Below are 26,585 nucleotides of genomic sequence, written 5' to 3'. Positions count from 1 at the left end.
TTGTTTAATATTTATTTGTGGCGGCATAAACCTGAAACATTACCTTATATTAAAAAGACCCTGAATAATCTTTCTTTTGTGTGACCTTTAATGGGAAAGAGAAAAGGATTTGATTTGTTTTTCTGTAGCAACAAGATAAAATAAATTTTGTTTGGTGGTTGGTTTGTTTATTTAGAGAAAACCAGCTGGACAGATTCTTGCGAAAACGTATTGGACAGATGAGACATGTTCCCAAAATGAACCCATTAAATGTTGGCATGGATCTGAAGAAAGCAGCAGACCAGGATTATTTATTATATTTCTTTCTTTAACATTTTGAGGGTGTCTTCTGACACTTTCACAGATTTCACAGGAAAGAGGTTTACAGACAACAATCAGAATCTGTTTAAAGGAGACTGTCGATGATGTAGAGAACCTGATGATGCTGCTGCACTGCATTCCAAACTGGTTGAAAAACTAATGAGGGAAACAATCAGAACGAAAGAAATGTAGAACCGCCGTAAGCAAGATTATAATGTCAGAGTGTCATGAAGGATGCGAGGATGTCACCTCATTGTGAAAGATGCACATAAAGACACATTCAACAAAGTATATTTATCAGTTTGTATTTCACACGCTAACTTACTTTAGATTCCACCACCACAACATGGAGCCGTTTGACATTAGTTCAAATTTAGAGTATACATCCATATCTGCATCCAGTTGTTCCCGGTTCACCTTTCTTAAATATCCACAATTTCTGAAGATATTCACATAACATTTTATAAACCCAAAAGGGGACATTTTCCTTGATCCGCCCCCTTAATTAAAAATCGCCCCAAAAGTGAATGAGTCCTTTTGGGTCCAGACCTCACCCTTCTACGAACCAGTCTGACAGGGGTGAAAACCTTCATAAGAAATACTGGGTCCTGGGTAGAATCCAGTTCATTTTATGATTCCTTCACCTAAGAAGTTCCCTCGAGCCCATTCTCATCAGTGAACCAAATGAGCAGATTATTTGATCAATGCTCTTATATCTAGTGCTATTGATCCCAGAACCACTTTTTAAGAGAATGACTAGCCTGGTATCCTCTGTTTTTTTGTAAGTAACGACAAGCTTTGCAGGCATGGTCTCTGCCGAACTGTGACTGATGAATTCTATACCTCTTTTTCCAGTCAAAGAATCTCATGTATTCAGTCATATTCTGGTCTAGGTGAAGGAGCCTCTCTGCCAGCTCCTTTGGAGTGGAAAAGTCATCGACATGAATGAAAGAGTCTCGTGGGATATGGTCCTCGTAGTTTTCTCTTATAGGGCCAAGAACTACCGGTACAGTTCCCAGTCTCATAGGATCGAATACCTTGTCTGAGATATAATCTTTGTGCTGAGAGTTTTCAAAGGAGAGGTAGAATTTACAACTAGATAATATGTTTGCATAGTTTTGACCATCTACATTTTTGCCAAAAGCCCTCCCATAAGTTTCTATCTGGATGTGTTTTTTTAGCTCGTTGTAGTACTGAACTCTTTTGTGCTCGTCATGCCAGTTGCTCACGATCCAACAGACCAACTTGTCCTTGGTTGGCAGCTGGAAACTCTCCACCTCAGATGATTGTGGCACCAAATTCCCATAAGGCACTGGGATATGTGAATCTGAGCGATAACAGGATGTCAAGTTGAACAAGTTATCAAGTCCGGGTAATTTTGCACAGTGTGTAGGTGACTCCATGTTCATCCAAACCCATTTCTGAAACCAGGGACGTGGCTCACTCGGCAAGTTTCCCAGATTTCCATGAATGTCCCTGTGGTGGATGAAAACCCCGTGGGCTTGTTTGTAAAGAGACTTGTCATCGGTCAAGCGGCATCCTTTATATTTGAACATATCGCAGGTGAGATCGAATTTGTAGCCAAATGGCCACGTCCAAATCAAGAGAAGAGTATCAGGCTCAGCTTCCACCTCCACGTCCTGGATCTGCTTGGGACCATCAGTAGGTGCTTCCACGTGCTGCTCCGAGGAAGAGTTTGGGTTTGAGCCCTGGATCTGTGCTTCCACAGGGCACTCACAAGAATGATTGCCTCTCTTCAGATAATCACGAAAATCCGGGAACTCGATATCTGGCTTGTAGTATGTAAAAGAAATGACCAGGAAACACACCAACAGTAAGCAGCCGGAGGTAATTTGCCTCTGACGAGTCATCTGGCAGCTTGAGAGGGACATGGCTCAGCTCTGGAGAGAAAAAAGGTTGTGTTTTATTTAAGTTTTGTAATATTAAACATATTGCTTTTCCAAATCACACCAGCTTCTGCGTCCGTCACTCTCCCCCAGTCTTACCTTCTGCTTCAGCTCAATTCTTTTGACTATTATTTTATTTCTCTTTTCGTCTGTATCGAACTTCTCTTAATTACACATTTTGACTCCTGAAATCTTTAAGCCTCAACATTTGTTGTGCAAAAGCCAGATATCCAACAAACTAAGAATAAAAGCGCAGCATCTAATAAAGAGTTGTTCTTTTCTTTGAGGAAAGTGACAAGGTGTGTGCCTTCATGAGTAAGATGAAGCACCTTTCACTTTTACAGCCATGACCTTCATTACTGGCTCATGTCTATAGGTACAGCAGAGGACAAAGATCGTGTGTGTTTTCAAATGCATCAAACACAAATGACTGAACTATAATAGGAATAACTAATAACTAGAAAAATGCATTAATGAGCCTAACAATTTATACTGCTGTCAGAAATGTTTTAAAACGTTTCAAGTACTTTTTTCAGTCTAACATTGAACTAAAATTACATTTTAAACCAAAAGCAAAATGGGAAAATGCCATTCTGATTTTCATTTCTATAAAACAGAAATACACAGTATGAACAGACTCGATTTATCCTCTGTATGTTCTCAATCACAAACTTAAAATAACTCCTGGGCACAATACAATCTGCTGTGTACTATTAATATTCAAAATGATACCAAGGTAATTGTATGGAGACTCCATTAAGGTAAAGCTAGAGCACAAAGAAACAGTCTCACCTTGGTGTAGAAAAGCACAGGTAGATAGAAAATGTCACTCGGTTTTATTTGCCTATCTGGCACGTCACTCTGACAACAGTCATTTGAGTACGGTGACCTTATTGTAGACAATAGACTCTGTTTATGATTTTATGGCAGTGCCAACATTGTAACTGGACTCTGGCGAAAGGTAAATGTTTCACCAGCTGGGTGTGGCCACTAGGTTGACAATATAGGATACTGTAACTGGTTATTCAGAAATGTTTATCAGATAGATTACCTCTCCACTTCCCTTAGTTTCGAAGGTGGGTATAAACAGGTTCTGAGGATTGTACAGTACCTCCATGACATCACCCTCTCTATTGTCTGTAAAGTCAACTGCGTCACAAGAACAACGGGATTCAAATGTCAGTCGATCAGATTGAGGCTGCAGTCAGAAAGTCAAAAAATGATCCTCACTTAACCTGCCTGACCCAACAGAGCCCCAATATTGAAACCACCTGCTTTAATTGTTTAATATTTATTTGTGGCGGCATAAACCTGAAACATTACCTTATATTAAAAAGACCCTGAATAATCTTTCTTTTGTGTGACCTTTAATGGGAAAGAGAAAAGGATTTGATTTGTTTTTCTGTAGCAACAAGATAAAATAAATTTTGTTTGGTGGTTGGTTTGTTTATTTAGAGAAAACCAGCTGGACAGATTCTTGCGAAAACGTATTGGACAGATGAGACATGTTCCCAAAATGAACCCATTAAATGTTGGCATGGATCTGAAGAAAGCAGCAGACCAGGATTATTTATTATATTTCTTTCTTTAACATTTTGAGGGTGTCTTCTGACACTTTCACAGATTTCACAGGAAAGAGGTTTACAGACAACAATCAGAATCTGTTTAAAGGAGACTGTCGATGATGTAGAGAACCTGATGATGCTGCTGCACTGCATTCCAAACTGGTTGAAAAACTAATGAGGGAAACAATCAGAACGAAAGAAATGTAGAACCGCCGTAAGCAAGATTATAATGTCAGAGTGTCATGAAGGATGCGAGGATGTCACCTCATTGTGAAAGATGCACATAAAGACACATTCAACAAAGTATATTTATCAGTTTGTATTTCACACGCTAACTTACTTTAGATTCCACCACCACAACATGGAGCCGTTTGACATTAGTTCAAATTTAGAGTATACATCCATATCTGCATCCAGTTGTTCCCGGTTCACCTTTCTTAAATATCAACAATTTCCGAAGATATTCACATAACATTTTATAAACACAAAAGGTGACATTTTCCTTGATCCGCCCCCTTAATTAAAAATCGCCCCAAAAGTGAATGAGTCCTTTTGGGTCCAGACCTCACCCTTCTACGAACCAGTCTGACAGGGGTGAAAACCTTCATAAGAAATACTGGGTCCTGGGTAAAATCCAGTTCATATTATGATTCCTTCACCGAAGAAGTTCCCTCAAGCCCAGTCTCATCAGTGAACCAAATGAAAAGATAATTTGATCAATGCTCTTACATCTAGTGCTATTGATCCCAGAACCACTTTTTAAGAGAATGACTAGCCTGGTATCCTCTGTTTTTTTGTAAGTAACGACAAGCTTTGCAGGCATGGTCTCTGCCGAACTGTGACTGATGAATTCTATACCTCTTTTTCCAGTCAAAGAATCTCATGTATTCAGTCATATTCTGGTCTAGGTGAAGGAGCCTCTCTGCCAGCTCCTTTGGAGTGGAAAAGTCATCGACATGAATGAAAGAGTCTCGTGGGATATGGTCCTCGTAGTTTTCTCTTATAGGGCCAAGAACTACGGGTACAGTTCCCAGTCTCATAGGATCGAATACCTTGTCTGAGATATAATCTTTGTGCTGAGAGTTTTCAAAGGAGAGGTAGAATTTACAACTAGATAATATGTTTGCATAGTTTTGACCATCTACATTTTTGCCAAAAGCCCTCCCATAAGTTTCTATCTGGATGTGTTTTTTCAGCTCGTTGTAGTACTGAACTCTTTTGTGCTCGTCATGCCAGTTGCTCACGATCCAACAGACCAACTTGTCCTTGGTTGGCAGCTGGAAACTCTCCACCTCAGATGATTGTGGCACCAAATTCCCATAAGGCACTGGGATATGTGAATCTGAGCGATAACAGGATGTCAAGTTGAACAAGTTATCAAGTCCGGGTAATTTTGCACAGTGTGTAGGTGACTCCATGTTCATCCAAACCCATTTCTGAAACCAGGGACGTGGCTCACTCGGCAAGTTTCCCAGATTTCCATGAATGTCCCTGTGGTGGATGAAAACCCCGTGGGCTTGTTGGTAAAGAGACTTGTCATCGGTCAAGCGGCATCCTTTATATTTGAACATATCGCAGGTGAGATCAAATTTGTAGCCAAATGGCCACGTCCAAATCAAGAGAAGAGTATCAGGCTCAGCTTCCACCTCCACGTCCTGGATCTGCTTGGGACCATCAGTAGGTGCTTCCACGTGCTGCTCCGAGGAAGAGTTTGGGTTTGAGCCCTGGATCTGTGCTTCCACAGGGCACTCACAAGAATGATTGCCTCTCTTCAGATAATCACGAAAATCCGGGAACTCGATTTCCGGCTTGTAGTATGTAAAAAAAATGACCAGGAAACACACCAACAGTAAGCAGCCGGAGGTAATTTGCCTCTGACGAGTCATCTGGCAGCTTGAGAGGGACATGGCTCAGCTCTGGAGAGAAAAAAGGTTGTGTTTTATTTAAGTTTTGTAATATTAAACATATCGCTTTTCCAAATCACACCAGCTTCTGCGTCCGTCACTCTCCCCAAGTCTTACCTTCTGCTTCAGCTCAATTCTTTTGACTATTATTTTAGTTCTCTTTTCCTCTGTATCGAACTTCTCTTAATTACACATTTTGACTCCTGAAATCTTTAAGCCTCAACATTTGTTGTGCAAAAGCCAGATTTCCAACAAACTAAGAATAAAAGCGCAGCATCTAATAAAGAGTTGTTCTTTTCTTTGAGGAAAGTGACAAGGTGTGTGCCTTCATGAGTAAGATGAAGCACCTTACACTTTTACAGCCATGACCTTCATTACTGGCTCATGTCTATAGGTACAGCAGAGGACAAAGATCGTGTGTGTTTTCAAATGCATCAAACACAAATGACTGAACTATAATAGGAATAACTAATAACTAGAAAAATGCATTAATGAGCCTAACAATTTATACTGCTGTCAGAAATGTTTTAAAACGTTTCAAGTACTTTTTTCAGTCTAACATTGAACTAAAATTACATTTTAAACCAAAAGCAAAATGGGAAAATGCCATTCTGATTTTCATTTCTATAAAACAGAAATACACAGTATGAACAGACTCGATTTATCCTCTGTATGTTCTCAATCACAAACTTAAAATAACTCCTGGGCACAATACAATCTGCTGTGTACTATTAATATTCAAAATGATACCAAGGTAATTGTATGGAGACTCCATTAAGGTAAAGCTAGAGCACAAAGAAACAGTCTCACCTTGGTGTAGAAAAGCACAGGTAGATAGAAAATGTCACTCGGTTTTATTTGCCTATCTGGCACGTCACTCTGACAACAGTCATTTGAGTACGGTGACCTTATTGTAGACAATAGACTCTGTTTATGATTTTATGGCAGTGCCAACATTGTAACTGGACTCTGGCGAAAGGTAAATGTTTCACCAGCTGGGTGTGGCCACTAGGTTGACAATATAGGATACTGTAACTGGTTATTCAGAAATGTTTATCAGATAGATTACCTCTCCACTTCCCTTAGTTTCGAAGGTGGGTATAAACAGGTTCTGAGGATTGTACAGTACCTCCATGACATCACCCTCTCTATTGTCTGTAAAGTCAACTGCGTCACAAGAACAACGGGATTCAAATGTCAGTCGATCAGATTGAGGCTGCAGTCAGAAAGTCAAAAAATTATCCTCACTTAACCTGCCTGACCCAACAGAGCCCCAATATTGAAACCACCTGCTTTAATTGTTTAATATTTATTTGTGGCGGCATAAACCTGAAACATTACCTTATATTAAAAAGACCCTGAATAATCTTTCTTTTGTGTGACCTTTAATGGGAAAGAGAAAAGGATTTGATTTGTTTTTCTGTAGCAACAAGATAAAATAAATTTTGTTTGGTGGTTGGTTTGTTTATTTAGAGAAAACCAGCTGGACAGATTCTTGCGAAAACGTATTGGACAGATGAGACATGTTCCCAAAATGAACCCATTAAATGTTGGCATGGATCTGAAGAAAGCAGCAGACCAGGATTATTTATTATATTTCTTTCTTTAACATTTTGAGGGTGTCTTCTGACACTTTCACAGATTTCACAGGAAAGAGGTTTACAGACAACAATCAGAATCTGTTTAAAGGAGACTGTCGATGATGTAGAGAACCTGATGATGCTGCTGCACTGCATTCCAAACTGGTTGAAAAACTAATGAGGGAAACAATCAGAACGAAAGAAATGTAGAACCGCCGTAAGCAAGATTATAATGTCAGAGTGTCATGAAGGATGCGAGGATGTCACCTCATTGTGAAAGATGCACATAAAGACACATTCAACAAAGTATATTTATCAGTTTGTATTTCACACGCTAACTTACTTTAGATTCCACCACCACAACATGGAGCCATTTGACATTAGTTCAAATTTAGAGTATACATCCATATCTGCATCCAGTTGTTCCCGGTTCACCTTTCTTAAATATCAACAATTTCCGAAGATATTCACATAACATTTTATAAACACAAAAGGTGACATTTTCCTTGATCCGCCCCCTTAATTAAAAATCGCCCCAAAAGTGAATGAGTCCTTTTGGGTCCAGACCTCACCCTTCTACGAACCAGTCTGACAGGGGTGAAAACCTTCATAAGAAATACTGGGTCCTGGGTAAAATCCAGTTCATATTATGATTCCTTCACCAAAGAAGTTCCCTCAAGCCCAGTCTCATCAGTGAACCAAATGAAAAGATAATTTGATCAATGCTCTTATATCTAGTGCTATTGATCCCAGAACCACTTTTTAAGAGAATGACTAGCCTGGTATCCTCTGTTTTTTTGTAAGTAACGACAAGCTTTGCAGGCATGGTCTCTGCCGAACTGTGACTGATGAATTCTATACCTCTTTTTCCAGTCAAAGAATCTCATGTATTCAGTCATATTCTGGTCTAGGTGAAGGAGCCTCTCTGCCAGCTCCTTTGGAGTGGAAAAGTCATCGACATGAATGAAAGAGTCTCGTGGGATATGGTCCTCGTAGTTTTCTCTTATAGGGCCAAGAACTACGGGTACAGTTCCCAGTCTCATAGGATCGAATACCTTGTCTGAGATATAATCTTTGTGCTGAGAGTTTTCAAAGGAGAGGTAGAATTTACAACTAGATAATATGTTTGCATAGTTTTGACCATCTACATTTTTGCCAAAAGCCCTCCCATAAGTTTCTATCTGGATGTGTTTTTTCAGCTCGTTGTAGTACTGAACTCTTTTGTGCTCGTCATGCCAGTTGCTCACGATCCAACAGACCAACTTGTCCTTGGTTGGCAGCTGGAAACTCTCCACCTCAGATGATTGTGGCACCAAATTCCCATAAGGCACTGGGATATGTGAATCTGAGCGATAACAGGATGTCAAGTTGAACAAGTTATCAAGTCCGGGTAATTTTGCACAGTGTGTAGGTGACTCCATGTTCATCCAAACCCATTTCTGAAACCAGGGACGTGGCTCACTCGGCAAGTTTCCCAGATTTCCATGAATGTCCCTGTGGTGGATGAAAACCCCGTGGGCTTGTTGGTAAAGAGACTTGTCATCGGTCAAGCGGCATCCTTTATATTTGAACATATCGCAGGTGAGATCGAATTTGTAGCCAAATGGCCACGTCCAAATCAAGAGAAGAGTATCAGGCTCAGCTTCCACCTCCACGTCCTGTATCTGCTTGGGACCATCAGTAGGTGCTTCCACGTGCTGCTCCGAGGAAGAGTTTGGGTTTGAGCCCTGGATCTGTGCTTCCACAGGGCACTCACAAGAATGATTGCCTCTCTTCAGATAATCACGAAAATCCGGGAACTCGATTTCCGGCTTGTAGTATGTAAAAAAAATGACCAGGAAACACACCAACAGGAAGCAGCCGGAGGTAATTTGCCTCTGACGAGTCATCTGGCAGCTTGAGAGGGACATGGCTCAGCTCTGGAGAGAAAAAAGGTTGTGTTTTATTTAAGTTTTGTAATATTAAACATATTGCTTTTCCAAATCACACCAGCTTCTGCGTCCGTCACTCTCCCCCAGTCTTACCTTCTGCTTCAGCTCAATTCTTTTGACTATTATTTTATTTCTCTTTTCCTCTGTATCGAACTTCTCTTAATTACACATTTTGACTCCTGAAATCTTTAAGCCTCAACATTTGTTGTGCAAAAGCCAGATTTCCAACAAACTAAGAATAAAAGCGCAGCATCTAATAAAGAGTTGTTCTTTTCTTTGAGGAAAGTGACAAGGTGTGTGCCTTCATGAGTAAGATGAAGCACCTTACACTTTTACAGCCCACTGTAAACCCGAATAAGTAAGCAGTACTCAAAAAAATTGAGGCAATCAATTGCCACAATTTTTTTGAGTTCATAAACTCAAAAGTTTGAGTTAATGGGAGCTTGTATATTTGAAGTTGAAGGTACACATACTTTTTGATTAGTTAAACAAAATGACTGATAAAGCAAAATCAAATATTTCAGCAACAGTAACTTAAAAATACCCATAAGCAAACTCAAATGTTTTCAGTAACAGTTACTCAAAAATATCCATAAGCCACCTCAAATGTTCAGTAACGGTAACTCCAAAAAATGTATTTACATTGCTCAATGCAATAAGTTAGCTGAACTGAATAGTTTAAAGTATAGACACCAAGTATTTTTGTGTTCAATAAACTCAATGTTTATTAGTATATTTTCCAATATTTCCATTTAGTGCAAATCAAAACAATTGACTTTATGAAACTCCAAAAACTACTAGTACTACCAACTTGTACAATTTCAAACATCAAAGTTAGCCTTTTTTACCCTTCCAAAAGGTTGTCTTGCAAAGACTGCAACAAAAAGAATATTTAAAAACAGACACATTTACATAAAAAACAACAATTGCAAAGGCACAATTGGGGCCATTTTTGTAAACCTTTTAGTCTACATGTAAGGCAGCAGCTACTTTTGGTTTAAATCTACCATAACTCTTATTACAACCCATTTCACAATAATGTTAAAAGGAAACATTGCCACTGCATTTCCGGTAAATATAGGCAATTTGCACAATAAATTCCTTAGTGTGTGCCATATCGCCCTAACTGCTAAATCTGTTGTTCCTGCATTAGTGATGTCACAGTGATGTTGTGGACATGAGCATAGCCTACATAGCTCTGTGAGAGGAAGACCATAACATTTCCTTTTTTCTTGATCAATATAGCAGCACTGAGGAAATTATTGCTTGAATGGACAAAATTGACCATAAATACTGCTTCAACATCTACGTAAAAATGGCAATGTTTCATTTTAAAATGTAAAATTACAAAGTCAGTGTGTAATTTGTGCAAGGTGGCTAAAAACCTAGAGTACAGCAGCAATTTGATCATCAACAGTAGAACAGTTCAATCAACACAGACAATTTACATTTTTATGTTGTGGCTCTTAACAGTGAGACTCCAGAGTCCTCTATTCTTTAAGGCACTCAATTGTCTTGGTCAATTCTTTGGAATATCTGAAATGTGAGGTACATAGATGAGGCCAAAAGTAACCAAGAAGGCATCAGCATGTTTTTCGTTCATGCTCTGCATTTTCATCACAAACTGGGACAAAAATATTTCAATATCAAAAAGAAGAGTTAACAATTAAAGTAAACACAAAAATTGCATATGCACACGCTGTGCCATCTGGCTGCAAACCAGTGAGGTAGCAACAAGTGCTTGACAGCTTATAGAGCAGCAATTTTAACATTAATAGTTGAACAACAGCTAACACAGACAGTAACATATTTTTGTTATGGATTAGGCTCTTAACTGAATGAGCCAGATTATTCCATTATTGCTTTTCACATCTTCCAGTTCTACACATGTCCCATCAAGTCATTCTTCAGCGACTGCAGTCTGGGTGACAATTTACATTCTTCCAGACCAAGTAAAATTTTCTGAGCAAATTCGAAGGTGTTGGTCAGTCCTTTGGGATAGCTGAGATGTAGTGCATAGGTAAGGCCGAACATTACCAGAAAGGCATCAGCGAGTCTCGGGAGGGTGGCCACCACTTCACCCTCTAGGACAACTGAGATTTTCTCTGGTTGGTAGTGAACTCGACTCATTGAATTGTCGCTGATTGTTGTAAGGAGAGCAACTGACGCATCCCCAAAACCTGGCTCATCCAAACCATCCTGAAAAAATTTGAGAGAGAGATCATATAATTACAATTACATCCACTGAAACACCATGGGCAATAAGTGGGTGGCAAGCAAAACCCTTTGGCATGTCAATAGAAATTTTGACAAGTATTGTTTTATAAATAAATATAAACAAAAATTAAAATATGAATGTTAAATATAGAATGGGCCTGATATTTATATAATTAGACCTACCACACATGTTTGGAAAAATCCGGAGGTATCTTCACGCAGATACACAGGAAGGGCATGGAGAACAGTGGTACGCCTTGAGTGGATATCATGTAATACCTATGGAGATTAAAATTAATGTTGTGAACAAATTTTGATCATGGAACCTATTACTGGCATTACATAAAGAGTTAATTTGTGATATATATATAATTACCTGTTCATCATGGACTTTGAAAATTTCAGCCAAAGCATCTGCATTCTTTCCAGTTCTAGAAGCCTTTTGTCGGAATAAAGCCATCAAACGAGGAGTGTGGCGATCAAGTTCGGCATAGAATGTGTTAGACAGGTTCTGGTTAGTTATCCGCTGGAACTCTGCAAACACCTACAATTAAGAAGAGGATAAGGGGCAGAACACACAGCACAGTAATATTGATTAGTTGATAATACGGTAAAACTACACATAGAATCATTGGCCACCAAATGGAAGATATTAAGATTTGCCTTCATTTGGATTGGATAGGTTAGGGCGGTTGGTAGGAATTGACACCAGACCAGTGTAGCAAGGAACGGCCTTGGGGCGTACACTATTAAGGTTAATTATTTTGAGTTTGTAGTTTGCAGTGATGTTTTCCTGGAGTGCATTATACTGAAAGATGTTTTTTATGTTTCTAATATTCTGCCCCTCATGTATTTTAATGTGTCGCCCAAATATTGGAAACACCAACAATTTAATGACATCCAGTTCAGCTCCTCTGCAAACTCAATAAATGTATTGGATTAAATAAGATTGTGCAAGTGTACCCAATAAGGTTACCAGTGAATGCAATATGACATTATTGGCAAAGCAGAACAGGTGAAAAATCAATCCATATTACCTCAGACTGCATGCGAAGAGCAGGCCACAGGTCCAAGAGCTGTTTCACTGGTGGGCAGGACATCACTATTGTCTGTCGCCGCAAGGCGAATGTGGTCTGCATCATCTTACTAATGAGAGGAAGGTTTCTCTCAGTCTTCTTTACTTCTTCAACAATAAGATCCCTCAAATGTTCGAGACTTGAGGAATCTTCTCCTTGGGGAAAGTTTGGCAGAAAGTTAACTTCTGCCCGCTTGGGCCTTTTGATGTTAGTGTGTGAAGGTTCATTGTCAGGGTTTCTTCGGCTTCTTTTTCCAGCATTTACGGTGACCTCTTTACAGCCGACCCTTCTCATCTTGGTCATGTAGTTACCCATTTTAAACTTGATGCTGTTTTTCCAGCCATTCCATCCAGTGTCAGATCCTGCTTCCTTTAAACATGGATGTTTGGCCACAAGAGCTTCAGCTGCCTTAGCTAACTCTTTGTCACTTGGGTAAGCCTTAAAACCATATATCGTAGAAGCAAGTTGCTCAAGAATGTCATGCTTTTGGTCTCTAGCCAGCCGAAGAGGGGTTCCATTTTTCTCAAATTCCCTATTGCCTTCTGTAAGCATTACCTCAACAACAAATGAAAATGATGGAATCGGAAAAGGACCTGAAGGCCATCTGCTAAGACGTTCCGGTGTTGACATGTTTGAGAGTGTTTCAGTTGATGCAACAGCGCTGGAATCATTTGAAAGGGAAATATGCACAACAGCTTTTTGTGGCAACTCGTTAATGTCCACTAGTGAAGTGAGTTTCCCATCAAAATCTGGATCTTCATAGTGTAAGCTAAAGTCATTGTCCAATTCTAGTTTGTGTTTCAAAATGTTGATTAGTTGGTCAACAGAGCTAGGCCGGGAGCTGAGTTTTAATTTTATAACACGGTCTGCCTCAATGACACGGAGGATCATTTCTGAAGGTTCAGCTGCCATTGCACTAAAAAAAATGAAGAAACATTGAGGGATTAAAAGATTGCACTTACAAAATACAGACCATACACTGATTGATGCACACATTTTTGTATTTAAAAAAGGTATTATTAATAGTTACTTACCAATGAGTAGTCTCAATTCTGTCTCACTTGTAGGAACCTCTTCGGAGTCAACAGCAGCAATCCTTCTATTTGGTATGCAGAGAGTGGGACAGAATCATTGAAATCAGATTGCTGGTGGATGGACAGGCAATGTGTGGCTGAAAGCTCATAAGACCGAAGATGTTCTACATACCAGGAGTCAAAATCACAACAGAGAAAAGAAACATTCTGATTCACAAGGTAGATCTGTTCTAGTTTGCAAAATTTAGACAGTCCCCCACTAACTCCAACTGACACAAACATTCCACTGATATAGTCGATGCCATCAATTATCACCTTTGATGTATGGTAGACAGTATCATTAGCAGTAAGTCCTCTAATGTGAGCCTGAGCTACCTCTGGTAGAGCAGAAACCCAGACAGTTTCAACACTGGATGTTTGGGTTTTCGGCTTGAAAAATGAGGGTGCACCAAGATGATATGCCATCATGTGCTGGTGACTGATTGCGAGTGTTTTCAATATATTTTTGAAGTTTTGAGAGTCATGGACCACTCTTTTGAAGAAGCGATGTTTGGCCTCGAATCGCATCGTCCAAACATGTACTAGGGGTCCAAAGCACTTAACAAGGTTGGGGTAATGTTCCACATAGTGGTGTTTAGGACGCAGCCTAAAGTGAGGGAAAACCTCTTGCAGTATCTGTCTGTGATCGCTGATTTTGCACACAAAATAATCCAAGGTTTCATCAGTAAAAGATGGGCACAATGCTAGTTCCACCACTTCTTTTAATTCCATCAAAACTGCCCATACAACATTGCCCTCTGGCACTTTACTACCTACAAGTAATGGCAGTAGTCTGAGCAGAGTGGCATTTTCATGCGCATTACCTCCGATTGTTCTCCGAGTCATGAATGTCTTAGGAATAGGCTTAGGTTTGTTTACTTTATCAGTGTGCTGATATGGAAAGGAAGATATCTTTTGGTTCAAATACTCTAAAGTGAAGTACTTCAGCCGAATCATTTCTTTAATACAAAGAGAAAGCTCAACGGGAACAATACCTTCCAGAAGATCATGAAGGATATCTGGAGGAAGACCCGTGATTTGATGGAAGTAGTTCAGGTTCTCATGCAAGACACAATCACCTTTGACACCAAATTGGCTGCTCAGAATGTCACTTTCTAGGACGTTTTGTACATGAAGGTCATGACTGGCTTTGGATCTTGGAACAAACTTTTCCACTCTCACTTCAGTTTTTTGAAACTGTTCACTTGTGGCCATACAGAATCTGCAAACATACTCTGCTTTGAATGACTCTATAAAGCCACCTAATCCATGAGCAGCCAGATTGTCAGCAGAAACACAAAAGATGGTGCCTTTCACATTTTGACCTAACGATTCAATGAACACACCATCTTGTTCAAGAATGTGAACATCTCGCACAAATGGAGCAAGTATAGCTGCATACCCATACTTCTTGAGGTCCGTTACTTTAGCAAGCACAGCCAGTTGTATAGTGTGCATTGCTGATCTGTATTTGGGCGGCAGATTGGCAATGACCCAGTATAATGCACTAATTTTGTAAATTTTTCGTGATGTGCCAAGAGGGTTAGCAATTTCAAGGTCATCAATATATAGCTGGATTGCTATGTTTAGTTCTTCTTTTGAGAGTAACATATTTTCATGGAAATGAGAGCCATCACGATATGACACATAATGACCAGGCTCAGAATTAGGTTCTTGAATCTTCTTGAGAATATCTGTGTTTTTAAACAACTCCTGAATCATTTGAAGGATTGGAACATACATGATGGTATGACCAGATGCTTCTAAATGGTACTCTACCGGGATGACCATTGGATAGCTGTGCTCGACAAATGTCTTTCTTCGCTTGGAAGAGGACAGCTCTGCACCTTTGGAGGTACTACTATATACAACATTAGAGTCCATGACCGCACTGACAACTTCATTGAGTGTGGAATCTGTGATATTGTGACCATGTCTCTCCAATATATCACTAACTGCCCCCTTGATCAATGGCTGGGATAAAGAGAAGATCTGATTCAGGTTGTCCACTATTTCCTGTGTGGCTGTGTTTGACACATGAAGGATAGCCTGCATCTTTAAAAATAGAGACGCTAAATTAAGTTTGAGCTGATTTTTTAGTTCAAAGCTATCATGCTGCTCTTCATCCTGTATGTCAGTGCTATTACCTGGACACTCCTCATTCAAGTCACAAGTGACCTCGGAGCTAGTGGACTGAGGATTCTGCGTATGCTCAGAGACAATGTCATTGCGAAAGTCTGATGCAAGATTTGCTCGATGCACTCTGCTTTTATGAGAGTTGAATGAAGAGTACACATTTGTGCTATAGTTACAGTCTTTATATGGGCAGAGTACCATTTCGTGTTTTTTTAAGTGTGATCTTATGTGACTGAGGAGTACAGACTCAGAAAAAGGGTGCTGATATGTGCATAAAGGGCACCTGAATGTTACAGGTTCCTGACTCTGCCCTGCACTGGTTCTATGTTCTGGAATATGGTATCTTGACAAATGAGTTCCCAGTGCACTAAGTGTTAGAAATGTGCACATGCAATCATCATAGAGGCATGGTAGTGGGCTAACTCTTGAAAAGTGGCTATGCCTCAGTCTACAATGTTTAAATAATTGTGTCCTGGTGGTGAAATTAGCTGAACACAACTTACAGTTCCAAGTCATATTAGGAGCAGCTACCTGAAAATAGAAAATGTAATCATTTTAATATATTTGTCACCTCAAGTAATAGTAAAATGCAAAGTCAATGTAGAAAGACAGGGCTGAGAGTATCAGCTCAACAGCAGCAGTGCTCTGTGTGGACATGCATAGGCAGTGTGTCCTGAACATCAAACAAGGATTTCCCCGCTCCCTGCTTTTTCCACAATTTACAGGAAAACAGGCACTCACAAAGTTCTATTCTTGTTATTAATAAACCAACTGCCAAATCAAGCATTTTTTGTTTTTTTTGCAGTCACAAAATTATAAAATGAGTAGGGATGCACCGATATGGAAATTCTTGGCCGATACCGATATTTAAAATAACAATCTGGCCGATAGCCGATATTTGTTTATTTTCTTTTTGTTGTTATTCATTCACCCTTTTGTGCCAGAAAAATAATTAAATCATTATTTAAAAAGCACTATTTAAAAAATGTTCAGCCCTTCATCACTCTTATCTTTTAATGAGCACGAATTTAATCAGATTTATGAAACAATCTTTGATTTAACTAAACTTTATTTAACAGAGACATATTATGCCCATTTTACCGCAAGTTGAAATGGTTCCTTGGGATCTTAATGAAATGCCTGTAACATATTTTGGTCAAAATACCACAAGGATAATTTAAAACAGCACCTTGTTACCCTGTCTAAAACAGCCCTGTTAAAGTATCATTATAGAGACACTCTTCTCATTGATTTACGGTATTTCCCGTTTATTAGATGTGTTACGGCTTCTGTGTGTATGACGTATGTTGTCAATTCCCTTGTTACCTGTGCATGAGACGGATGAATAGAGCCGGTGCACATGAGAATAAAGTACTTTAACAGACGCTACGCTCATACTTTTTACGTCAAGTTACACTGCGTGAGTCAAGATAACTTAACAAGCCCTCCTCAGTTTGACCTGTTTTGAGTGTCGGGCAGAAATCACATCGCGTCAACACCCACGTGGCCCTTCGCGATGCTTGTTTTAATTAAACAGTCGGATTCCCCTGGTCCGCACCAGTTCTCAGGGTTCCCCCAGCGGTCGTCGTAGCTGAGGTGATCCGCGAGAAGGGCCCGACACGCGTCCAGAGTGGCCGCCGCTGACCGCGTACCCAGTCCCCTCCAACGGCCCGCCTTCCGCGCCGGCGATGGACACCGCCCCGCGGTCCAAGAGAAAGAAAGCCCCCCCACCAGTAACGCCGTGAGGTGCCACCGGATGAGGACCTCCCGGTGCCGCGCACTGAGCCTCCGGCGGCGCGGAGAGGAGGGCGACGGAGCGACTGCTCCCCCAGCCGCGGCACGTGCCCAGCGGTTTTACCACAAATATGAACATCGGCCGATGTACGACCGATAAATCGGTGCACCCCTAAAAATGAGTTACATACATTTAACCCCTTAACTTACCTAGCAAAACTAGAAGAAGATATTCCAGTGGGGTAGTCTTAAGATTCGGTTTTAAATTTGCCAAGGAGGATGAGGATGCTCCAACAGATTGGTTTACCTGGATGTTGAAATTAGAGTTTACATGATTAACACACTAAAAAAATAACACACTGCCATGTATCATCAAAACTTTACATCACACAAGTTCAGTAAGTTCCCGACAAGTCTTGCTAGCTTAGTAGATAGGACTACTTTTATACATATAAATTGTCATATTTGTGTAATGTGTGGCTCACATTCTTAACTTCAAATTGAATACTTACAATTGTATCCTTGGGCGTTGATGACTTAGAACCAGAAGCACAAAAGACAGGTCTGCAGGTCTTCTCTGTCGTTTTCTGTCGGTACCGGTGAGGAACAAATATCTCTGGGTAAAACTCGGTGCGCGCCTTCTAGAGATTAACCTCCGGTCAAAGCCCGCTCAAACGGAAGCTTAACCGTCAGAACAGGAAATGAACCTCGAACTTCAAAGTAAAATCGTGTAGGTACTACCTGTGGAGACGATTTTGTAGTTTGTTAATATTTAATAGATACATTTACACCGTTCCGTCGGACTGTTTATTTCTTAAAATTCACTTATACTTATTCTGTAAATATGAGGGGACCAACTTGTAAATCGCGATTGACTTTTCGATCTCTTAAGTACTGTGTTGTCTCTCCTGGCACTCATTTAATATTCTTACATTGATTTCTTAAATATGTATATGTAAAAACGGATGTGAATAATTACTTTACGGTTAAAATAAGCCAATGTATAAATTCATATTATTTTGCCGTTTTAGGTTTGCGATTATGTCACTTCCGGTTTAGTCACTTCCTGTGACGTCATTTCCTGTTAAAAATCTTACCTCTGTAGAAGGAATGGCAGACATGTGCATCTTCTGATTGTGATCCGCTAGAATCCACATGAAAGCATCTAAGAGGCAATGCCGTAAGTTTGTTTAATCAATGCAAGACATGTTTAAGATAATATAGTAGAGTGGATTTAGTTAAAAATAATGTTTGATGTGTTGTTAAAAACGTTTTGGTTAGCAATTGTGTACAAACTAAAATCAATGCAATTGGCATCAGAATGTCTTCATACAGTGTTAGACAGTTTATATTATTATTTACAACTATGTACAACATGCTGTTTAGTCAAATGTACATTCAGTATTTTTGTATTCTTTTATTTGCAGTTTTCACCGTCTGTTAATGAGGAATTGTGACAGTAAATGGTCAACCTTACTACGACTCTGTCTTCATTGGCTACGGTTTAACTCGGTGTTAAGTCAGAGTTACAACACACTGCACGAGAACACTACAGTGAAAAGGCAGCATTGGATGTTTTGAAGTGGTCGCCATGGCAAGCAACAGATCGTCTGTCGGCAGTGCTAAGAGCATCAAAACATCAGCATCATCAGTAAGCGCAGCCCGCGCCCGGGCTGAAGCAGAAGCTGCAAAGGTGAGAGCTTTATATGCTAGCCAGGAGGCTAAGCTAAAAATGGAAAAAGCTGCTAGAGAGGCAGAAAGAGCAACTAGAGATGCTCAAAATAAATTGGAAACTACAAGAATAGACACAGAGTTGGAAGTGTTAACCCTTCATAGAGAAGCTGACGCAGCCATGGTGACAGCTCAAGTTTTGGAAGACGCAGAGGCGATGCAGTCTGTTGTCGAAGACGGGAAATCTGAATCTGAAAAGATGAAAATTAAACGCACCAGTGAATACGTTCAATCCCAGATCGACCTTAAGAACCGTTCTCCTTCCTCACTATTACCCGTTGCTCCCTCAATTAAGGCAAAGTCACATGACACTTTCATGACATGGCATCCAGCGGAGGAAGACGACTATCAACCACAACCTGTCAGCAAGGAAAATGCTGACAGTAAACAACCATCGCCACCACATTTACATGACCCAACTAAAGCTGAGACAAAGGCGAAGGTTAGTAGAGCTAACCCCACCATGCACGCTCATGCTCCGTCGTATACTCCGCTACATTCCCCTCAAACTGGCACACCCATGTACCCTTTAGGGGAGCCTTTGGCACAGTATTTGGCACGACGAGACCTTGTGACTTCAGGGCTGTACCAGTTCGATGACAAGCCAGAGAATTATCGGGCATGGTACTCCTCTTTCTCCAGTGCAGCCAGTGAAGTTAACCTCACAGCAACCCAAGAGTTGGACCTCATGACCAAATGGCTGGGAAAAGAATCTAGCGAACAGGTTAAACGCATACGATCGGTGCATGTCAACAACCCCAATCTGGCTCTAGACAAAGCATGGGAACGGTTGCGTGAATCCTATGCCGCCCCCGAAGTCATTGAAAAGTCAATGTTTCAGCGCTTAGACAACTTTCCGAAGATTTCAGCCAAGGATCATTTGAAGTTACGTGAACTTGGAGATCTACTTACGGAGATCCAAGGTGCTAAAGAAGATGGATATCTGGCCGGCTTGTCCTACCTGGACACCTCACGCGGCATTGGACCAATCGTAGACAAACTTCCTTACGGGCTTCAGGAGAAGTGGGTGTCTGCAGGGTCACGGTACAAAGAAGGAAACAACCGTCGCTTCCCTCCCTTCGAGTACTTTTGCAACTTTATTAGCTAAGAGGCAAAAAAGCGCAACGACCCTAGCTTTAATTATCAAGGCAGCACAACAACACCCACCAAACCTGACAAACCATTTTCACGGAACTTGAACACCAACGAACCAATCTCAGTTCACACAACGGATATTTCAACAATCAACAACGAACCCATCTCGGTTCACACAACGGATATTTCCACTACCAACAACGACCCTAACAATAACTGCCCATTACATAACAAACCCCATCCCCTTAAAAGGTGTAGAACATTCAGGAACAAACTCCTCGATGATAGAAAGGCCTTCCTCAAAGAGAAAGGAATATGTTTCAAGTGCTGTGCCTCCAGCTCCCATCTTGCCAAAGACTGCAGGTCCCCTGTGATGTGCTTTGAATGCAACAGCACCGGTCATGATACAGCCATGCACCCTGGCCCACCTCCTCAAACTGTCAAGGCTCCTCCACCGTCACAAGAGTACGGCGGGGAGGGAGATCATCCCGACATGGCTGTCGTTGGAGCAACATGCACAGAAGTTTGCGGTCCAGGCCAGTGGAGCCGTTCATGCTCAAAAATCTGTCTCGCAAAGCTTTACCCCAAGGGTTCAAAGGACATGGCCATCAAAGCCTATGTAATCCTGGATGACCAGAGCAATCGCTCATTAGCAAGACCAGAGTTCTTTGAGCGGTTCAGTGTGAAGAGCGAACCATTCCTGTACCATCTCAGAACTTGCTCTGGCATCATAGAAACATCCGGCAAGAAGGCAGAAGGATTCGAAATCGAGTCACTGGACGGCACAGTTCTCATTTCTCTCCCACCACTCATTGAGTGTCATGAGATCCCGAATAATCGGTCTGAGATTCCAACACCAAACGCTGTTTTTCATCAGCCTCATCTCCGCCACATTGCAGAGCACATCCCTGAACTGGACCCAGAGGCAGAAATACTACTGCTGCTAGGAAGAGATGTTCTCAGGGCACACAAGGTAAGGCAGCAGGTCAACGGACCACATAACGCCCCCTTTGCCCAACGTCTGGACTTGGGTTGGGTAGTGATAGGGGAAGTGTGCTTGGGTAATTTACATAAACCAACAGTCAACACGTTCAAGACGAATGTGCTGGACAGCGGTCGCCACTCAATCTTTCAACCCTGTACAAGCTTCATGCACGTCAAGGAGACACATCAAAGCTCTGGAACAGCACCCGAGAGAATGCTGGGACAGACAGTGTTCAACCGTACTGAGAACGACAACAAACCTGCTCCATCAGTGGAAGATACCATCTTCATGAAGATAATGGACACAAACGTCTACAGAGACGACGCTAACAGTTGGGTCGCCCCATTGCCCTTCAGAGAAGTACGACGGCCTTTACCAAATAACAAAGAGCAGGCACTCAATCGGTTTGCATCCCTGCAACGAACCTTGAAAAGAAAACCGGAGATGCAAGAACAGTACGTGACATTCATGAAGAAGGTCTTTGCCAATGGACATGCCGAGGAAGCACCACCGCTGAGAGAAGAGGAGGAGTGCTGGTATCTCCCAACGTTTGGAGTTTATCACCCTCAGAAACCCAATCAGATCAGAGTTGTCTTTGACTCCAGTGCGCAGTACTCCGGTGTCTCCCTCAACGACGTGCTCCTCACTGGACCCGATCTCAACAACTCCCTCATTGGGGTTCTTTTACGTTTCCGGAAAGAGAGAGTTGCAATCCTCGCAGACATCCAACAGATGTTTCATTGTTTCTTAGTGCACGAAGACCATCGCAACTTCCTCCGGTTTTTGTGGTATAAAGACAGTGACGTGAACAAGGAAGTTGTTGAGTACCGGATGAACGTCCACGTCTTTGGCAACTCACCGTCTCCTGCTGTTGCCACTTATGGGCTGCGAAGAGCCATAAGAGAGGGTGCACGAGAGCATGGAGCTGATACTGTCGAGTTTGTGGAAAGACATTTCTATGTGGATGATGGCCTAATATCACTACCGTCTGAAACCGAGGCCATCGATCTTCTTCAACGAACACAGGCCTCTCTCGCCGAATCAAACCTACGCTTACATAAGTTCGTATCAAACAGCCCAGTAGTCACAGAGGCTTTTCCGCCCGAAGATTGCGCTCCAGTCGTCAAAGACCTAGATTTGAGTGGAGAAACTGAACCCACACAACGGAGCTTAGGTCTGCTCTGGGAGATCACGTCCGACACGTTCACTTACTCAGCATCAAACGTGGATAAACCATTCACTCGACGTGGAGTCCTCTCCACAGTCAACAGCATTTTTGATCCCCTGGGTCTACTGGCACCCGTCACTATCCAGGGAAGAGCCCTCCTTAGGGAGCTTACATCCGAACTGTCTGACTGGGATACACCCCTCCCAGAAGACAAATCAAGCAGATGGGCAGGTTGGAAAGATTCCCTCCAAGACCTGAAACAGCTTCATGTTCAGCGCACATACACGACAACCTCCCTCACGAAAGCTGTCCACAGGGAATTGTGTGTGTTCTCGGACGCGTCAATCAAAGCCATCGGTGCTGTGGCCTACTTGAAGATGGTGCAGGAAGATGGGAAGACCGAAGTAGGTTTCGTTATGGGTAAGGCCAAGCTGGCACCCCTGTCAGAACCGACAATACCAAGGCTTGAGCTGTGTGGCGCTGTCTTGGCAGCAGAGATGGCAGATCTTATCAAAGATGAGCTGGACCTGAAGTTAGATGCCATTACGTTTTACACGGACAGCAGAGTAGTGCTTGGCTATATTTGCAACGAAACAAAGCGATTCTACACATATGTCCACAACAGAGTCCAACGAATCCGGCAGTCCTCAAAGCCCGAGCAATGGCACTACGTATGTACAGAAGAGAACCCTGCCGACTACGCATCAAGGTCTTTACCCGCATCCCGCCTGGCACAGACCTCTTGGTTCACTGGACCTTCTTTCCTGCGTCAGCCACCAGCGGAGAAAACGCAGACAGCTGAGAGATTCAGGTTAATCGACCCTGAAAAAGACTCCGAAATCCGACCACAGGTACAAACTTCAGCTACTTACCTGGAGGAATCAATACTCACCTCTGGTCGTTTCGAGCGCTTCTCCACCTTTACTTCACTGGTAAGAGGAATTGCATTCCTCGTGCACATGGCAAGATCCTGCAAACATTCAAACCAAGACAGCAGGTGCAAAGGCTGGCATAAATGTAACTTACCTCGGACTCTAGACGAAATGGCACAAGCAAGGAAAGTTATCTTTAAAGCAGCTCAGAAAACAGTCCTGGCAAAAGAACTGGCAGTTCTCCATGCCAACAAAACCATACCAAAGAACAGTCCTCTGAGGACACTCAACCCAATCTTGGAGGGTGACCTCATCTGCGTTGGAGGGCGACTAAAGCACTCTCATCTTGCTACCGCAGAGAAGAACCCAATAGTTCTGCCCAAAGGGAGCCACATTTCCCTACTGCTCACACGGCATCACCATGAGCAGGTGAGACACCAAGGCCGTCACCTGACGGAAGGAGCGATTAGGGCAGCAGGACTGTGGCTCTTGGGAGGCAAGAAGCTCATTAACTCAGTAATCCACAAATGCGTAACCTGTCGCAAGCTACGCGGGAAGCTGGAGGAACAAAAGATGGCAGACCTGCCTTCAGAACGTCTTGAAATCTGCCCTCCTTTTACATATGTGGGCCTCGATGTATTTGGGCCCTGGTCTGTTACAATCAGACGCACCAGAGGAGGACAGGCAGAGAGCAAGCGTTGGGCCATCATGTTCAGTTGTATGAGTTCCAGAGCTGTTCACATCGAAGTAATCGAATCTATGGACACATCCAGTTGTATAAATGCCCTCAGACGTTTCTTCGCACTCAGAGGCCCAGCTAAACAGCTAAGATCTGATTGCGGCACCAATTTCGTTGGAGCAAGCAAGGAGCTTGGGATGGACAAATCAGTACAAAGGTACCTCGGTGAACAAGGATGTAGCTGGGAATTCAACCCCCCGCACGCCTCTCATATGGGAGGTTCCTGGGAGCGTATGATTGGCGTTGCCAGAAGAATCCTCGACTCAATGCTCCAACAGCAAAACACTTGCTTGACCCATGAAGTGCTTTGCACACTAATGGCGGAAGTCACGGCGATTATGAATGCACGCCCACACTTACCTGTGTCTACAGATCCCGAGAAACCTTTCATACTTTCTCCGTCCATGATCCTTACACAGAAGTCGGGAGTTACACCTCCTCCTGGAGACTTTTCCGACAAGGATCTGTACACAAAGCAATGGAGACAAGTCCAGGCCCTCGCAAACCAGTTCTGGACCCGCTGGAGCCGAGAATACTTACCTTCCTTGCAGCACAGACAGAAGTGGACAGTGCCCCGCAGAAATCTTCAGGTTGGAGATCTGGTTCTGCTCAGGGACAAGCAGGCCGCTCGCAACAACTGGCCTATGGCCAGAGTCAATGCCACATTCCCTGGGAAAGATGGGCATGTAAGGAAGGTCGAAGTGAAAACAACTGACCAAGGCAATGTTAAAACCTTTCTCCGACCGACTGCAGAGATTATTCTGCTCCTTCCTGAAGACTGATCTAAAGACAATGTTCAAGACCGGTACAAGTTCTAAGTGACCTCACATAGGTCAGACGGGGAGTGTGTTGTCTCTCCTGGCACTCATTTAATATTCTTACATTGATTTCTTAAATATGTATATGTAAAAACGGATGTGAATAATTACTTTACGGTTAAAATAAGCCAATGTATAAATTCATATTATTTTGCCGTTTTAGGTTTGCGATTATGTCACTTCCGGTTTAGTCACTTCCTGTGACGTCATTTCCTGTTAAAAATCTTACCTCTGTAGAAGGAATGGCAGACATGTGCATCTTCTGATTGTGATCCGCTAGAATCCACATGAAAGCATCTAAGAGGCAATGCCGTAAGTTTGTTTAATCAATGCAAGACATGTTTAAGATAATATAGTAGAGTGGATTTAGTTAAAAATAATGTTTGATGTGTTGTTAAAAACGTTTTGGTTAGCAATTGTGTACAAACTAAAATCAATGCAATTGGCATCAGAATGTCTTCATACAGTGTTAGACAGTTTATATTATTATTTACAACTATGTACAACATGCTGTTTAGTCAAATGTACATTCAGTATTTTTGTATTCTTTTATTTGCAGTTTTCACCGTCTGTTAATGAGGAATTGTGACAGTAAATGGTCAACCTTACTACGACTCTGTCTTCATTGGCTACGGTTTAACTCGGTGTTAAGTCAGAGTTACAACACACTGCACGAGAACACTACAAGTACTCTTCACAGTCGACGCCTTTCGCTATCGGGAAACACTGTCTGCAGATGCGCCGCAGACAGGCTGTGCGTCGCGGCGGTCTCTGGCAGCAAGTCCGCTGCTGGTGGCAGATCTGCAGCAGAGCTGCTGGAATAAAAACTTAATCTTGGAAACTGTAGATTTATGAGTCTCTGCACATTTTAAATTTTAAGTAGTACTTACAGAATCTACAAAAATAGTTCATGTAAATCAAAAATTATTAGTTACACATACTCTAAAATTAGAATGTCGTTTTGGTACTCAATATGTTTAAGCAAGGAGAACTTCTTAACAGATTTTAAGTTTACACTACTCAATCCAGTTGATTAATTTGAGCATTCGGGTTAACAGTGAGCCATGACCTTCATTACTGGCTCATGTCTATAGGTACAGCAGAGGACAAAGATCGTGTGTGTTTTCAAATGCATCAAACACAAATGACTGAACTATAATAGGATTAACTAATAACTAGAAAAATGCATTAATGAGCCTAACAATTTATACTGCTGTCAGAAATGTTTTAAAACGTTTCAAGTACTTTTTTCAATCTAACATTGAACTAAAATTACATCTTAAACCAAAAGCAAAATGGGAAAATGCCATTCTGATTTTCATTTCTATAAAACAGAAATACACAGTATGAACAGACTCGATTTATCCTCTGTATGTTCTCAATCACAAACTTAAAATAAATCCTGGGCACAATACAAGCTGCTGTGTACTATTAATAATCAAAATGATACCAAGGTAATTGTATGGAGACTCCATTAAGGTAAAGCTAGAGCACAAAGAAACAGTCTCACCTTGGTGTAGAAAAGCACAGGTAGATAGAAAATGTCACTCGGTTTTATTTGCCTATCTGGCAAGTCACTCTGACAACAGTCATTAGAGTACGGTGACCTTATTGTAGACAATAGACTCTGTTTATGTTTTTATGGCAGTGCCAACTTTCTAACTGGAAACGGCGAAAGGTAAATGTTTCACCAGCTGGGTGTGGCCACTAGGTTGACAATATAGGATACTGTAACTGGTTATTCAGAAATGTTT

General features: G+C 41.7%; 5 protein-coding genes and 1 long non-coding RNA gene across 8 annotated transcripts; 2 read left to right on the top strand and 4 right to left on the bottom strand.

The window, feature by feature from the left end:
- Nucleotides 1-270: 270 nt before the first annotated feature.
- LOC128428901 (4-galactosyl-N-acetylglucosaminide 3-alpha-L-fucosyltransferase 9-like) lies at nt 271-3,125 on the bottom strand. 2 transcript variants are annotated; one of them, XM_053415177.1, is made up of 2 exons: nt 3,000-3,125; nt 271-2,201 (listed from the first exon to the last, which is right to left on the bottom strand). In XM_053415177.1, exon 2 carries the CDS (start codon nt 2,190-2,192, stop codon nt 1,023-1,025), a length of 1,170 nt encoding a protein of 389 aa, XP_053271152.1. In that variant the 5' UTR covers nt 2,193-2,201; nt 3,000-3,125; the 3' UTR covers nt 271-1,022. The 2 variants fall into 2 exon arrangements, with proteins under 2 accessions (XP_053271152.1, XP_053271153.1); XM_053415178.1 differs by lacking the exon at nt 3,000-3,125 and adding an exon at nt 2,307-2,433.
- Nucleotides 3,126-3,757: 632 nt separating this feature from the next.
- On the bottom strand, nt 3,758-6,612 carry LOC128428904 (4-galactosyl-N-acetylglucosaminide 3-alpha-L-fucosyltransferase 9). The gene is made up of 2 exons (XM_053415180.1): nt 6,487-6,612; nt 3,758-5,688 (listed from the first exon to the last, which is right to left on the bottom strand). Exon 2 carries the CDS (start codon nt 5,677-5,679, stop codon nt 4,510-4,512), a length of 1,170 nt encoding a protein of 389 aa, XP_053271155.1. The 5' UTR covers nt 5,680-5,688; nt 6,487-6,612; the 3' UTR covers nt 3,758-4,509.
- Nucleotides 6,613-7,238: 626 nt separating this feature from the next.
- On the bottom strand, nt 7,239-26,450 carry LOC128428905 (4-galactosyl-N-acetylglucosaminide 3-alpha-L-fucosyltransferase 9-like). The gene is made up of 2 exons (XM_053415181.1): nt 26,342-26,450; nt 7,239-9,175 (listed from the first exon to the last, which is right to left on the bottom strand). Exon 2 carries the CDS (start codon nt 9,164-9,166, stop codon nt 7,997-7,999), a length of 1,170 nt encoding a protein of 389 aa, XP_053271156.1. The 5' UTR covers nt 9,167-9,175; nt 26,342-26,450; the 3' UTR covers nt 7,239-7,996.
- On the bottom strand, nt 10,605-17,663 carry LOC128428895 (uncharacterized). 2 transcript variants are annotated; one of them, XM_053415165.1, is made up of 7 exons: nt 17,634-17,663; nt 16,193-16,220; nt 13,515-13,579; nt 12,442-13,396; nt 11,781-11,948; nt 11,588-11,683; nt 10,605-11,386 (listed from the first exon to the last, which is right to left on the bottom strand). In XM_053415165.1, the coding sequence occupies exons 4-7, from the start codon at nt 13,390-13,392 to the stop codon at nt 11,069-11,071; spliced, it is 1,533 nt and encodes a 510-aa protein (XP_053271140.1). In that variant the 5' UTR covers nt 13,393-13,396; nt 13,515-13,579; nt 16,193-16,220; nt 17,634-17,663; the 3' UTR covers nt 10,605-11,068. The 2 variants fall into 2 exon arrangements, with proteins under 2 accessions (XP_053271140.1, XP_053271139.1); XM_053415164.1 differs by lacking the exons at nt 16,193-16,220; nt 17,634-17,663 and having other exon boundaries at nt 13,515-15,022.
- LOC128428907 (uncharacterized) lies at nt 18,342-18,899 on the top strand. The gene is made up of 2 exons (XR_008333848.1): nt 18,342-18,603; nt 18,851-18,899. It is a non-coding gene; the product is annotated as an uncharacterized LOC128428907 (long non-coding RNA).
- Nucleotides 19,015-24,795, top strand: LOC128429196 (uncharacterized). Its single transcript, XM_053415475.1, has 3 exons — nt 19,015-19,116; nt 19,450-20,198; nt 20,502-24,795. The coding sequence occupies exons 1-3, from the start codon at nt 19,015-19,017 to the stop codon at nt 24,793-24,795; spliced, it is 5,145 nt and encodes a 1,714-aa protein (XP_053271450.1).
- Nucleotides 26,451-26,585: the final 135 nt, after the last annotated feature.

Source organism: Pleuronectes platessa, chromosome 22, assembly GCF_947347685.1.
Source record: "Pleuronectes platessa chromosome 22, fPlePla1.1, whole genome shotgun sequence".
In the NCBI taxonomy this organism is placed as follows: domain Eukaryota; kingdom Metazoa; phylum Chordata; class Actinopteri; order Pleuronectiformes; family Pleuronectidae; genus Pleuronectes; species Pleuronectes platessa.
Note: the sequence above shows the minus strand (reverse complement) of the source record. Positions and strands in the feature narration are given on the sequence as shown.